This window comes from Fonsecaea monophora (assembly GCF_001642475.1).
Source record: "Fonsecaea monophora strain CBS 269.37 chromosome Unknown Scaff43, whole genome shotgun sequence".
NCBI lineage: Eukaryota > Fungi > Ascomycota > Eurotiomycetes > Chaetothyriales > Herpotrichiellaceae > Fonsecaea > Fonsecaea monophora.
Genome location: NW_019173974.1, coordinates 25,313 through 39,563, shown reverse-complemented (window position 1 = coordinate 39,563; position 14,251 = coordinate 25,313). Strand labels below are relative to the sequence as shown.

At 52.5% G+C, this 14,251-nt stretch overlaps 5 protein-coding genes across 5 annotated transcripts; 4 read left to right on the top strand and 1 right to left on the bottom strand.

Annotated features, from left to right (window-relative positions):
• Positions 1-166: 166 nt before the first annotated feature.
• AYO21_06267 (hypothetical protein) lies at positions 167-1,208 on the top strand (the record flags this gene model as incomplete). The annotated part of the gene is made up of 2 exons (XM_022656228.1): positions 167-237; positions 293-1,208. The coding sequence occupies 2 exons, from the start codon at positions 167-169 to the stop codon at positions 1,206-1,208; spliced, it is 987 nt and encodes a 328-aa protein (XP_022511391.1).
• Positions 1,209-1,732: 524 nt separating this feature from the next.
• Positions 1,733-3,937, top strand: AYO21_06266 (hypothetical protein; the record flags this gene model as incomplete). Its single annotated transcript, XM_022656227.1, has 3 exons — positions 1,733-1,926; positions 2,026-2,806; positions 2,861-3,937. 3 exons carry the CDS (start codon positions 1,733-1,735, stop codon positions 3,935-3,937), a joined length of 2,052 nt encoding a protein of 683 aa, XP_022511390.1.
• Positions 3,938-4,767: 830 nt separating this feature from the next.
• AYO21_06265 (hypothetical protein) lies at positions 4,768-8,967 on the top strand (the record flags this gene model as incomplete). Its single annotated transcript, XM_022656226.1, has 10 exons — positions 4,768-4,789; positions 4,842-4,895; positions 4,946-5,022; positions 5,089-5,326; positions 5,437-5,551; positions 6,547-6,828; positions 6,883-6,910; positions 6,961-7,425; positions 7,474-8,309; positions 8,448-8,967. 10 exons carry the CDS (start codon positions 4,768-4,770, stop codon positions 8,965-8,967), a joined length of 2,637 nt encoding a protein of 878 aa, XP_022511389.1.
• Positions 8,968-9,353: 386 nt separating this feature from the next.
• On the bottom strand, positions 9,354-11,065 carry AYO21_06264 (hypothetical protein; the record flags this gene model as incomplete). The annotated part of the gene is made up of 3 exons (XM_022656225.1): positions 9,354-10,438; positions 10,507-10,900; positions 10,970-11,065. 3 exons carry the CDS (start codon positions 11,063-11,065, stop codon positions 9,354-9,356), a joined length of 1,575 nt encoding a protein of 524 aa, XP_022511388.1.
• Positions 11,066-11,865: 800 nt separating this feature from the next.
• On the top strand, positions 11,866-13,267 carry AYO21_06263 (hypothetical protein; the record flags this gene model as incomplete). Its single annotated transcript, XM_022656224.1, has 2 exons — positions 11,866-12,232; positions 12,285-13,267. 2 exons carry the CDS (start codon positions 11,866-11,868, stop codon positions 13,265-13,267), a joined length of 1,350 nt encoding a protein of 449 aa, XP_022511387.1.
• Between the last annotated feature and the right edge of the window lie 984 nt (positions 13,268-14,251).

Below are 14,251 nucleotides of genomic sequence, written 5' to 3'. Positions count from 1 at the left end.
TTGCCGGGCGCGGGACATAATAGAAGGACCATAGCACAAAATAATATTATAATGGAACCCCCAATTTTTCCTGCGACGAACCGATCTTCCCATCAGAGACAACCTCCACCGAATTGCTGGCCATCGAAGATCTTTGAAGAGCAGGATTTTGACAACATTCTCCGTCATGAAAGTCTTGCTCACAGGAGGCAGCGGTTTCCTTGCTGTACATTGCTTGGATCAGCTACTCAAGCATGGGTATTTTTTGACCCCTTCCGGCCCTGGATGGCATCCAGCGTTAACCATTCATTAGGCACGACGTGGTTGTCACTGTACGCTCTGACGAGAAAGGACAGTACCTGCAAGAATTATTCAAGGGCCAAACAGTCTTGTATACAATCGTCAAAGATATCGCGGTAGACGGCGCTTTCGACGAGGCCGTCAAGGCTGATCCACCGTTTGAGGCCGTCGTGCACACTGCCAGCCCTTTCCATTTCAAAGTGACCGACAACAAGAGAGACCTCCTTGATCCTGCCATCAATGGGACAACAGGAATTCTGAAGGCTGTCCACCAATCAGCAAAGTCTGTTAAGCATGTGGTGGTCACGTCCTCCTTCGCTGCCCTGTCAAATTATCGTAACCCACCCGCGGTATACAGCGAAGAGATCTGGAATGACATGACCATGGAGGAAGCTCTGACGGCACCAAACCCTCAAGCGGCATACAGAGCGAGCAAAAAGTTCGCCGAAAAGGCTGCTTGGGACTTTTTGGAGGCAGAGAAACCAGGTTTTACTCTGACCACCCTTTGTCCGCCCATGATATATGGACCGGTGCTCCATCAAGTCAAGTCGTTGGATGATTTGAACACTTCCAGCCTGCGGATATTGAATCTATACCGTGGGACGCCGCGAGCTGGGCCAGTCGGTTCCCCGATCCACGTTGACGTTCGAGACTTGGCTCTGGCTCATGTGCTCGCATTGGAAAGACCACAGGCGGCCAACCAGCGGTTCTTTGTCGCTGCTCAATTGGCCACCGAGACGCAGCTTCGGGAGATCATGGAAGAGGCCTTTCCAGAGATCAAGGGGAATCTCAAGGACGAGCTGACCAACACCCCTCCACCCTGGGGTATCGACAACAGCAAATCCATCAATGTTTTGGGGATCAAATACCGGCCTCTGAAAGAGACGATCGTCGATGCGGTCAATTCCCTGAAGAAGCTTGGAGCATAGAACATCAGGCGTAGAAAGACGGCGAGACATGGTATAGAAGATATAGAGGATATAGACTTTCCATCACCGCGACGTCTTGTTGTTCGGATCGTTCGTTTCAATATTATAGATGTATATCCAAACAAACATCAGAACCTGACCGAGTATTCAAGGACCATGCCGTGGTTTCGTAAACGAGGTCAATCGGTGGTTACACGGATGACGATCTATTTTCTCGATCCCTCGTGGCAGCGGCAGTTTGTTTCCCAATTGAAATATCACGAGCCTTTCTCCTTTCTCCGATAGCCTCGATCGTCCGAAAGCCTGTGAGTTCGGACGGGCCAAGCGAGGGAAGCGGGAAGATTCGGCGATTTTGCAAGTAGCCTTTTGCCGCGGCGCTTGTCTTTTGTCCGGAAGCCCATTTCTCTCAAGTCTCTTTTGGTCTTCCCAATCTGATATTCGGTAATAATTTATCTCCCTCCCCCCTCTCAAAGTGTGTCCACGGCGTTGTCAGTGATCGCCGCGGCGAAAACAACAGGGCAAAGATGTCGCTCGAGGACCCGACGACATGGGTGAATTCGACAACGTTGGACGCCTCCATCGCCGGCGTCGCCGGAAGCTCGAAACAAGGTAACGCCTGCGAAGCCTGCCACACGCGAAAAGTCCGATGTGACAAGAACCTCCACGAGAGCACGCGCGAAGTTTGTTCCAATTGTCGCGATGCTGGGAGAGCCTGTCTGTAAGGGTCCCCGTGTTTTGTCCGAGATATATATATATGTACTTCCGAGAGCACCTCGTTGACACGGGAGGGAATCTATCCAAAAAGACCGCATGTCAGGAAACGCAGACGTCAGGTGTTCCTTCGTGACGGTGCTGCTAGTTCTGCTAGTACTGGTGCAGCCGCCGCCGCTACCAGCAGTAGTCCAGCACGATCCATAAAGGAGGATGAGAAGTTCCGACTTCCAGCAATTGGCGAGACGAGTAGGAAGAGGATGAGGACGACGATAACGACGACCCTGACACCATCCCAGCATTCGAGCTATCTCGGTCGCGCCGACTACATCCCCGCCCATGTCGAGATTGACGAGGACGATGCGACTCATTACGAGAGTCCCGGTGCACGCGCGCACTCGTGGCACAACTTTGAGGTGAAGATCCGGCGCAACCTATCCGTGCTCGAGCTGCCCCAGGGGACACTGCGGCAGACACTGTTGAGGAATTTCCTGCAAAGGTGTCGGCCCTGGATGCCCCTCGTGAATGCCTCAGACCTGGAGCGGCTGGATGCAAAGACCAATGACACGCTGCTCGTCACGTCCATGCTGGTGGCGGGAAGTATAGTCTCGTCAACACCGCAGGCTGCGGAACAGGGCCAGAGGTGCTACCAGCGGGCCAAAGTGCTCTTCTACACGAATGCCGAGCAGAATCACCTCCACGCCATCATGGCCACCATCTTCCTGCAGTGGCTGAATCCGTCTGGCCCGGAGCACATCTCCATCGACAGTAGTAGCTTCTGGCTGCGACTCAGCGCCGCCCTTGCGCACCAGATGGGTCTCCATCGCGAACCGGGCCCCCGGATGGCAGATGCGAAGCTGAGGCGGAGGATCTGGTGGGCACTGGTTGTAAGGGACGCATGACCTGTCATGGTTATTCCCACTGCTAACAGAATGCTAAAGTCCAGGGACAATCTGATAGCCGCAAGTCACGGGCGTCCAAGGGCGGTCAATGCAGAAGACTCGAATGTTCGACCCCTCCGGCTGGACGATTTCGACGGCGACGACGAGGACGCACTCCTCTTCATGCACTTTGCCCAGATCACTTCCATCCTAGGAGATATGACCGAGGAGTATCGTCGGGGGACCCTGTCGGATCGCAAGAAGATCGATTTTGAAGACAGCCTCCGCCGATGGCTGAAGACCGTCCCACCCAGTCTGCGACTATACAATCCCGAGACGAAAAGACTGAATGACTATGACTTCAAAGCCCGGCAGCTCCACACCATCTACTTCACCTCGCTCATCATTCTCTTCCGGCAGGACAAGAGAGATCAGCCGCCGTCACCCGTCGCTCTGCTCGCTGCGTCCTTTGTATCCGGCATCTTCGAGGAGTATCTGACGTGGGAGGATGTATCGCATCTCGCAGTCACGTCCATCTTCTACCTGATGGTCGCCGCACTCTTGCAGCTGTCATACCAGCGATTTCCTTCGCTAGCCACCCATCGGGCGGAAGAGACTGAGATTATCAGATCATCGTTAAACGAGCTCAAAAAGAGATTTCCTTCGGCCATCGGCGCTGAGAGAGTGGTCAACCAGATGATGAAGCATTCCACGACTCTGCCAGAAACGGCGCAGTCGGCGCAGATATTTCTCTCACCTGATCAGGAAGAATTCTTTGCGCCCTTTGGCCCCGAGCTGTGTCGGAAATGGCGGCTGGTGGTCGAGAATCCAATATCCGCAGTGCCACCACCACCTCTAGAAGGAGTTGAGGAGTTTGCCGGCCTGAACCGGTCGGATAATGGAGTGGTCATCATAGGGCATACAGGCCATCATTTACAGGCCAGTGCTGAATCACCGCAAGACGTACAGGCCATTATCACCGCCGAGTCGGCATGGAACACCAGTACGCCGTTCACCTTTAACATTGACGACCAAAACCTCTTCTCGGATCAACTCGGTCTCGACAGCGTCGGCCGCTGGTGGTGGGCTGACTGGATGCCTGAAGCAGACCTAGACTTTCTCTCCAGGTCACTGTAATGCAACGGCCACGAGGTCACAAGAGAAGCTCTCGCCTGTGCGCAGTTTCATGTCTGACGTCAGGCTATCGAGGTTAAGAGTGTCGGTAGCGGCATGAGAGGTGCCACAGCACACTTTGGTGGCCATATCGAGGGAAACGAATACAAAGATTTGCTCTGTGGGAGTCACGAGGAACTCAAGCACACTCAGGACTTCGAGTCGTCCACCCCCATCTCCATCTCGTCCTGTTCATGTGTTGTCCCCAGTGGACTCCCTTCTTTTCGATATCGTGCCAGAACTCTCCAGCGCAAAGGGAACGGACACCGACAATATCGCTGAGGCATCCCGAGATCACTCGAAAACAAGAGAGCTAGTATTCTATCAATCAGCTATAGTAAGAAGGAGAGTAATGTGAAGCCTCGCCAAGAAGATGCAATCCCCCCCGCTTCTGCCTTCACATCGATATTCTCACTTTCACCTTCACTTCACTTTCTCACTTTTACCTCACCTATAAATTTCCTGTCATTACTCCTTCTCTCTTCTTTCGTTCCCTCTTTCTTCAATTCTTCAATTCTTCAATTCTTCAATTCTTCAATTCTTCAATTCTTCAATTCTTCGTTGTCCTTGTAACAGGACTTCCTCCTGTTTCAACCCTCATTCTCTTTCTTCAACTCTTCAATCATTCAATCGTTCAATTCTTCATTGTCCTCGTAACAGGCCTTCCTCCTGTTTCTTCAACTCTTCAATCGTTCAATTCTTCATTATCCTTGCAACAGGCCTTCCTCCTGTTCCAACCCTCATCCTCTTTCTTCAATCCTTTCATTCTTACATAAGATTCTCATCGTCTTAAAATGCCTACCTCTCATCAAACAGGTAAGTGTAGTACACCAGATACAGGATCTAGATCATTAACCCCATATCTTAGGAGATGTCTTCTTTGACTTCGCAATGAAGCGACTCAAGGCTGTCAAAGCCCAGCGTAAGATACAAATACTCATTATCATAACTTCATACTCATCAACGTTATAGGCAAACGAGCTCGTCAGAGGTACAGACAGCAAGTACAGGCTACTCAAGATACTACTACCAAGCCCGTCTCCTTAGAGGTACGTATGAAGCCTTCACACCCTCCTCCAGAAGAAACATCTATAGCTAATGTCTATGTTCAACAGCCTTCAACTCTTCCAACAAAAGTCATGCCTCCTACAGACCCAGCCTATGACATGAGTCCTACGCTGAAGGCTTCTTCCTCAGATCCTCTCCAGGTGCCAACCCTGGTTACGACATTTCGGCCCACAGTTAAAATAGAGCCCGAAGATCATGAAATCGTGGAAATCTCTTCGGATCCTGTTGAGCCCCCAGCTCTTCCTATACAGTCGCAGCCTACAGTCAAGGTAGAGTCCGCAGACTGTAAGACAGTGAAGGTTTCATCAGACCTTCCCGACCTTGAAGAGTTATTCACATTCAGAGGCTCTCTCTTTAAGGGGTTGATGATGATCACAAAGCTATAAAGTCATCAGGCCGTACAGTAACTCCAGGTACGAGTCCTAGATTGCACCGCAAGTTGATGCCCATTGACGGTGGGGCGGTCAACACACGCAAAGATCTGGACGGGCTGATGCCCCTGGTGCCCTAGTGTGATCCAGTTGCGGTTGTTTAGTTGATGTGAGGGAGTGCCGTCAGTTGTATCGAGGAGGATCACATGATGGGTGTGTCAGTGAATTAAGAGCGTCAATGAAATGTTGAGAAGGCATGCTGTCCAAGTTCGTCAAGTATGTAAGAGAGCATTGTTGTTGTCTCTCTCTCTTGAGGCACCACGGAAGGGAGCCGGATATACATATTCCTAGAACCAGATGCCTCTGCTGGCATCTGTTCAGCGACTGAGAAACATGTTTGACATTTCAGGGGTTCAGGGTCGTTGAATTCATGACAATTGAACTGTAGTACACACTCAAATTGAGGCGAGCCGGTTTCCAGCTGGATGAGAATCTTAGATGGAGGTGCCACGGTGCCAAGGTCGGAAATGACATGCCAAGCCTTGATATATGATTAGGTAAGAATCGATTCGCTGTCTGATGGTGGCGCACAACAACAGCCGAGGGGTGCTTGGACCACAACAGACTGGGAGTATAGAGCCGGCAGCATAGAAAGCAAGCATGCAAGGGATGCTTCACAGACCTTCGTACGGTTAAGTGATTTCCAGATAGTTCTGACCATAACTCCTCCTCTTCGGGTGCTTTGGACATTGTCTGTCGTGGAGTTTCTGACTCATTCCTTAGTCAGCGTTTCTGCTCAATTTCTACCCACCAACGTGCCACTCCACCTCTTGAGATCACATCAAACCCCTCGGCCATGCTGCGAATTTCTTATGGAGCCCAGTGCTGACACAACAGAAACCCGGCCTCGCAAGGCCTATTCCTGCGTGCGATGCTTCGAACGAAAAGTCAAATGCGACAAGCAGCATCCGTGCAGCGGCTGCGTCCGCTCTAAAGTCGAATGGCAAGTCTCTTATGCCCCAATTGGTTGCCTGATATCAACCCGATGCGATGCTTTGACCTGGTGACCGGGCCTCTTGACTTTTGTCCCCTCATCGCTCTGCCAGGATCTTGGCTGATCATTCGTCTCTGCAGCGTCTTCCGCATCCCCCCTGCCCCTCGCCGTCGAAAACGCAAGGCGCGAGAAGATGACGTGCTCGCTCGCTTGAAGCACTACGAGGAGTTGCTCCGAGATCAGGGTATCGATCCAACTCCTCCATCCACCACGCCCAGCAAAATCGACGCGACGTCTCCTCCGCTTGATGATGCCGACAATCCCAGCAAATCCGGGTCCAAACCCGCAGAGCCGCCGTGGACGAACGGTTCAGTCCAGGGGAGGCTGATCATCGACCAAGGCAGAGCTCGTTTCATTCAGAAGTGTGTCTCCCTCCACGCCGGCGCAATCTTGTCCGAAAGCTAAAGAACGAACAGTAAACTGTGGACCACTGTCAGCGAAGAGGTCTGCCTCTTCAAGTCCAATCTTTTCAGTCGACTAACCATAACATACAGCTCCATCATAGCAAAGATGTCATCCCGGACACGGACACAGAGAGTGAGGATGAGTTGGACACTCTTGCTGACGACAGGACCGACTTCGTCCTCGGCGTGACGCCTTCTCCGGCTCAGACATCGAGCCTGCACCCGAGTCCCGAGCACGTCCTCAAACTGTGGCAGATCTTCCTCACCAACGTCAATCCGCTCATGAAGATTGTCCATCAACCGACCCTGCAGCGCTCCATTGAGGAAGCTATCCGCGACTTGGACCATATACCCCGTGGGCTTGAAGCCTTGATGTTTGCTATCTATGGCGGCGCGGTCCTGTCCATGCGTGATGGAGAATGTCAAGCAACCTTTGGCGAGTCCCGGACAGTTCTGCAGTCTAGATACCGACTGGGCATACGCCGAGCCTTGACAAAAGCGAGATTTATGGCGACCTACGACATTGTCGTCCTACAAGCACTTGTCATCTATCTTGTAAGAAGTTTGAGCTTCCCCAAATTGTCTATCGCTAATCAACGATAGCTCACTACACGTCAAGCTCTGGACGCACGGACGCTTTGGACACTGTCAGGGGTTGCGAGTCGTATAGCTCAAGGCATGGGTGTGCATCGAGACGGCACCGTCCTTGGCCTCCCCCCTTTCGAAACAGAGATGCGTCGTCGGCTTTGGTGGCAAATCAACTTGCTCGACTTTCGGGCGGCCGAGCTGAGTGGCTTTGGTGGCCTGACGGAAGTCAATTGGTGGAATACCAAGGTTCCGTCAAACGTCAATGACGTGGAAATTTGGCCGGGCATGAAAGAACCACCCGTCGAACAGACTCGCCCAACCGAAATGGTGGTCTGCTTGCTGCACTATTCTGTCGGCGCTTTCTGGAGGCGGAAGCTCTTGGAAGCGGGCACCCCCGAGGAAGATCTCAACCGGGCTATGCAACGCTGGGTGGCGACCAAGACACTGGCCGAAAAAGATGCGTTTGTCGATGAATTCCAGGCTAATTTGGAAGAAAAGGTGCTGAGATATTGTGATCCTTCTATCCCGCTCGAAATGATGGCTTTGATCTATGGACGTTCCATGTGCAAGAGCATCAGATTCATGTCGCATCATCCTCGGCGCTACGCGAATCAAGAGGATATTCCTGACAGCGAACGCCGACTTCTGTGGAAGACGAGTATGGCACTGATGGAGGCCGACAATCTTGTGCATTCTCATCGCTCCCTTCAGAGATTCAGTTGGCACATTGATGCAGGGTTCGCGTGGCATTCCTTTATATTTGCCTTGGGAGAGCTCATTGCAAGGCCAACCGGCGAAGGCAGGGACGAGGCGTGGATCCAGATTGAGGATGTATTCAAGAACCATCCCGCGTAAGTTGTCTCTCCTCCCCAAGCATGCTCCTGTGATCCACTGTCTTGTGTATTCGTGCTCCTAGTGGAGTTGCTAGCCGTCCACCTATACGTCTTTGCCTGAAGTTCAAGGCTGACCTCCACGTTCTCTTCTTGAAGATTTGTTTCCGACCAAAAGAAGCCGCTTCACATCGCGATCGGCAATTTATGCCTGAAGGCGTGGCGAGCTCGTCAAAAGGCGCAAGAGGAGTGCCCTCGAGGCTTGCAGTGGCTCGAGACGCCGCAATTCATTCTACAGCTTCGCAAACAGCGAGAGGTTCAAGAAGGGAAGAGATATAACAGGCGATCTGCAGCACTGAACCCGACTCCTACTCTTCAACCCGAAGATGCCAACCTAGAAGGAGAGTCGCAGCCACCAGATAGTTCGACCGCAGAACCCATGACGAGCATCCAGCAATTTGAACAGCCAGTTGGTAGCTTAGACCCTACATTTTCGCCACACGACTTCTCGATCATGGACAACATAGCTATGGATTGGCAACGATGGGATACCCTCCTCAATGACTTTGAACTACTTACCCAGCCAAGCACCATGAATCCTGGCCATCTGCAACATCTTGGACAGTATGGTCAACAGGGGTATTCATGGCCGCTGTCGCAAATTCAAGACAACCAATGAGGCAAAAGAGACCTGAGTTGGGCGAGGCCGATGGCCACCTCCGGCGCATGAGATACGTGGAAGGCAGCTGACATCAAGATGTTTCCTATCGAGATTCAGAGGTCGGGATCCTACCACATACACCGTTATGTTATCATCAGCACGAGCCTGGTAACAACTTAGATTTCTGCATCTGCCAACGTGCAAAACTTGGTTAGAAGACTCGATGTACTAAGCTGGGATGGGATTCGGTCGAGCGATGTGAAGCACATGAGAGTGGGAACGAAAAACGAAATACAAGACTGTCAACTGTGATCACCACCGTGACCGCATCGATAGGCACGCTCTGGCACATGCGTGATCCAGAGTATAGCCGAGACAGAGCGAGTCGAGCCCGACACGGAGTCTTACTCCTTAGCCACCTCTGTCACTTCACCCAGAATCTCCATCTTCTTGTCCTTTCCCAAAGCCAAAGCATCCACAATTCCCTCTCTATCTTCTGGCGCCACGCCCATGATGGCCCTCAGCTTGGGCGCCTCGCTGTGAACCTCTCCGTCCAGATTCTCATCAATCTCCTCCAGCGTCCGGCCACTGGTCTCGACCCAGAACACCAAGACCACCACCAGCTCAAGAACGTCCCACGCTCCGTTGATCATGTACGTCTTCCATCCAATAGCTTGGAGCGCAAAGGGAAAGGAAAAGGTCACCATCAAACCCACACCGTTTACGAGAAAAGTGTAAATCCCCATGCCGAGCGAGCGGAGGCCGTAGTTGAGGACTTCCGGAGGGTAGAGGACAGTAAGAGGGGTCCAGCCAAAACTGTACGCGCCCTGGAAGAGGAAGATTGTGGCGACTGTCCCATAGATACCGGAGTTGTTCGTTGAGTTGCCATACACTTTGGTTAGCCCACCCACAAGGAAGATGAAGATGGTCAACAGCGCTGTGGAAATGGCGGCCAGAGCCTTGCGACCCAACCTGTCAGCCATGGCAGTGCCCACGAGGGAAACCACCAGACACCATGCGTTGAGAATGATGTTGATCTCCAGCTGTGTGGTCGAGTCGGTGACTCCGGCCTGCGTGAGCATGGTCCCGAAATAATATGAGATGATGTTGTTTCCGGAGAGCATGGAGAAGACGGCGACGGTGCAGACCAAGAAGATGCGCCTGCGTGTGGATGAGCTGTTGGCGAAATGTTTCACGAAAGAAGGTTTCTCCAAAGACTTTTCGTATGCCAGGGTGTCTGCGATCTGGCGGAACTGAACAGTTACAGCTGGATCATCGATATCCCCGTTTGAATGGGTCTGGGCCAATGCCAGAAGAGCTTCTTCGCCGCGGCCCTGGTCTTGCAGCCAGCGAGGCGACTCTGGCGTGAAAGGAATCAGGACGATGCAGAGAACACTGAAGAGGCCTTGCAGGGCCGACGGAAGACGCCAGGCCCAGGTGGAATCCATCTTTGCGGTGCCGTAGGTGACACCCGCGGCGATCAGACCGCCTGTACGTTCGTCAGATCATCCATTGTCCCAGTCACTGATGAGAGACAGGAGGCGAACGATGACTTACCAACATACCAAAAGTCATACAGAAGGGCCAACGAGACAGCTCGCAGCTTTACAGGGACGGTCTCCGACAAGTACACAGGCGCAGCGATGGACGAGGCGCCAGTACCGAAGCCGATGATGATCCTCGCGATCACAAACATGGCAATATTCTGAGCAGCCGTCTGGAGGACGACACCGACAATGGTGGAGACGGCACCGAAGAACAGCGCCCACTTGCGACCGATCCAGTCAGGGACTTTTGCGTACCCGATGCCTGCTATTGCGCTGCCCATCCACACTGACGCCGTGTTCAGCGCCAGAGTGGCCGTGGTCAAGGTGAAGTAGTCGGTATACGAGGGGAGGATGTTGAGTCCATTCATCATGGAACCATCAAAGCCGAGAGTCTGGGGCGCTGCCTGTGTCAGTCTATGATTGATCACATGGTGCTGGACAGCACTAAGTCAACAACCTAGGTATGTACTCACCGTGGATGTCACACACGATGTGAGGACCAGGATAGTGCAGGCAAGCCACGATCGGCGAGGCACCCATGCCGGGAGTTCCCAAGGCATTGGCGACATTGTGAGTTCAGTATTAGGAACTTGTTTGCGAGGACTGTTGTCTCTTGTTGAGAGGCCGACGTCGTTGTCTGTGTTGTGTCTGTTGATGACCGAGGACCCGCTCCATTATATATGCATATTTCATATCTCTGCCTGGGATAGAGACGGCACATGGCTTGCGAATGCTTGAGCCCGCCACACCAGGTGCTTAACCACCCGTTATCGCAGATGCTAAGCTTTGGTGAAGACATGGAGGAGGAGGAGCCCGCCCGTGTGGGACGGATAGTGCGGCGAATCTTCCTCTCAAACGTCCTAGAGGCCTGGCTTTGGCCCTGTCATCCCGTTGTTTTGGGTTTGCGTTATCTGGAGTAGGACGTTCCAAATCGTGATACGGGACGAGGCTGGCATGTTTGACCCTCGGCATGCCCCCTGGCTCGATTGCCGTGGAGCAGTCAGAACGGCAATGTCCGCCTGATGGTGTCGAAGCAACGGATATGGTAGCACAGTCTCCCGCTGGATGAGCCCTGGTCGGTGAGTGAAGGTTTCCGCGTGAACGGATTGACGGAAATCTCACACTGAACAAGTGCAGGTTGAGTGTCGCCCTGGAGAAGTATATCCTGGAGGCCTATTGAGTTTCGAACCGTGTGCTGTCCCGTGTGGGCGTACATGTCCGAGGAACGCGTGTTGTGTCCTGGTCAAGTGGTTATCTTGGACTATTAATCTTGGGGATCTTGGACGCAGGAAAGAAGGGGGAAAGACGATACGGGAGTCGTAGGAACACAGGATAATACCCAGACAAAAAACCGCCCCAAAAAAGCAAAATGCCAGGAAAACTATTGAGTTGGCCGGACTGGCCCGAGTTCACGGCGGCCAAAGGAGAGCCTGGCGATGACCTGGTGGGATACAAGAAAGCCATTGTTGACAAGTACGGCAAGGACAACATCGTCAAGAGCTGGCTCAAGGTCTGCAAGGAGCTCGAATCAGTCACCAGCCGCATCGCCGACCAGGGCACCGCGGTCATCCCTGAGATCCAATTCGACGAGGTATTCGACCTGTTGCCCGAGAAGAAGCAGACTCTGAAAGATGTCGGATGCTTTGTTGTCCGGAATGTCTTCACTCGCGAGGAAGCAGACAAATGGTTCACGGACCTGAAGGAGTATGTTGCGGCTAATCGGTCGCAGATTGGAGGTACGTGTATCCGATCTGGAAGCACCAGATATATACCTACTGGACCATGAAGGGATGATCACCTTCGTGTGCATGGCTGATGAATCTCCAGGCTGGCCCAAGGAGACGCCTTTCATCCTCAATGTGTACTACTCGCCTACACAAATAGCCGCAAGGTCACATCCCAACCAGCTCAAACTCAGTGAGGAGCTCAATTCGTGGTGGCACGACCAGGACGGAACCTATTCTCCAGCGCCGCTGTCCTACGCCGACGCAGTGCGCATTCGACCACCAGGGATCCCGTTCCGCGGTCTCGGTCCTCATATCGACGCAGGCAGTCTTTGTCGATGGGCCGATCCCACATATCAGTCCGTCTACGCGGCTGTCTTCTCTGGGAACCCCGAGGCACTGGACAACTACGATTTGACGGCGCGCAAGGCGGCCAACCAAGCCATGTTCGCTGGCGGCGCCCACTCGCGGGTCTTTCGGAGCTTCCAGGGGTGGACGGCGCTGACTTCAGCCGGGCTCGGGGAGGGCAGCTTGATGCTGTACCCCAACGTCAAGTGGACGATCGCGTACCTGATGCTGCGGCCGTTCTTCCAACCGCCAGACTCTGACAGAGAGGAGGACATGATGGACGCGACCAAGTGGACATTTGATCCCGACAGCCCGTGGTTCCCCGGCACATTCCGGAGTGACAGCCAGCTGCTGAGCCCGACGTCGCACCCGCACCTGCGCCTGCGCGAGTGCATGGTGGGGATCCCGCGCATGGAAGCCGGCGACACGATGTGGTGGCACGCCGACATGTGCCACGCGGTCGAGGTGGAGCACAACGGCGACCACGACGCCAGCGTCGCTTACATCGCCGCCACGCCCAGCACCGACGAGAACAAGCGATACATCAAGCGGCAGCTCGAGGACTTTCTGAACGGTCTTCCGCCCGAGGATTTTCGGAGGGGGCCCGGCGAGAGGGGCTTTCAGTTGTTCCTGGGTGAAAAGGGCCTGTTGGGCGGCGACGCCGGTAGGAGGGCTATGGGGTTTGATCTTCTTACCTGAGATCTGACTTCCTCCTCCTCCTAACTCTCCATCCATCGGACTCTCTCTCTATCCATGTTGTTGAAGTTATTCAACGTCGCCGAGCAAAAAGGAAATCCATCTTGTCATGTCACACCGCGTTTAAAGCCAGTGGGTGTGAGAGAGAGATGTTGAAAAAAAAGTATATATGGAAATGACAGATTGACTATTCATATCGGTTCTACACGGGATGGTCGAGTGAAGCAAAATACCTATAGTACCTACATACCTACATTACAAGTCTATCCCAGCAGATCTCCACGAGTAGTCCTTACCCTGTACAGTCCACGTCATGGGTTGTGAACTAATTACCCAGTTAGTGAGGCTGTGCCTGTCAAAACTTTTTAACTATAACTGTGTAAAATGTGTATACAAGTACAACCAACAAAGGAACTACTTCTACGAGGTGGTCCTCGTAAGTGCTGAGTTACCTCGTATGTTGTGTCATGTATGTTCTTAGTATACATACATATTGCAAAGACTCGGTCCTACTCGTTGTAGTCATGTTCTCAGTCCAGGGGTTTCGTACGAGGTTGTCTATCCTGTTGTTTACTTTGTTTACTTTTGTGTTTGTTTATTTTTGTTGATCCATCATCCCCTTGGTGGAACCCCTTGTTTCATATCTCCTTTTTCCCCTCCCTCCCCTTTCATTCCCTTTTCTTGTTTTCAAGGTTCGTGTATGTTTACCCTGGTATCGTCCTCCGAGTATTTCATTCATGTCTCTCGAGTCTTGAGAACGAAACACGCGCGGACTTGACTTGAATCGACTTGACCAAAGAACCAACAACAGATAACACACTTTACTTGGATAGGATACTCGGTATAGATGTATATTTTGCAAGTGATTGCTAAGGGGGGTATCTTTTTGATGGTAGTGATTTGTGTAACCCTCGTACATATTTACCGCACATGTACAAGAGAGAGATTCTAAATACATATAATATGATTCATGCATGGATGGAGGTA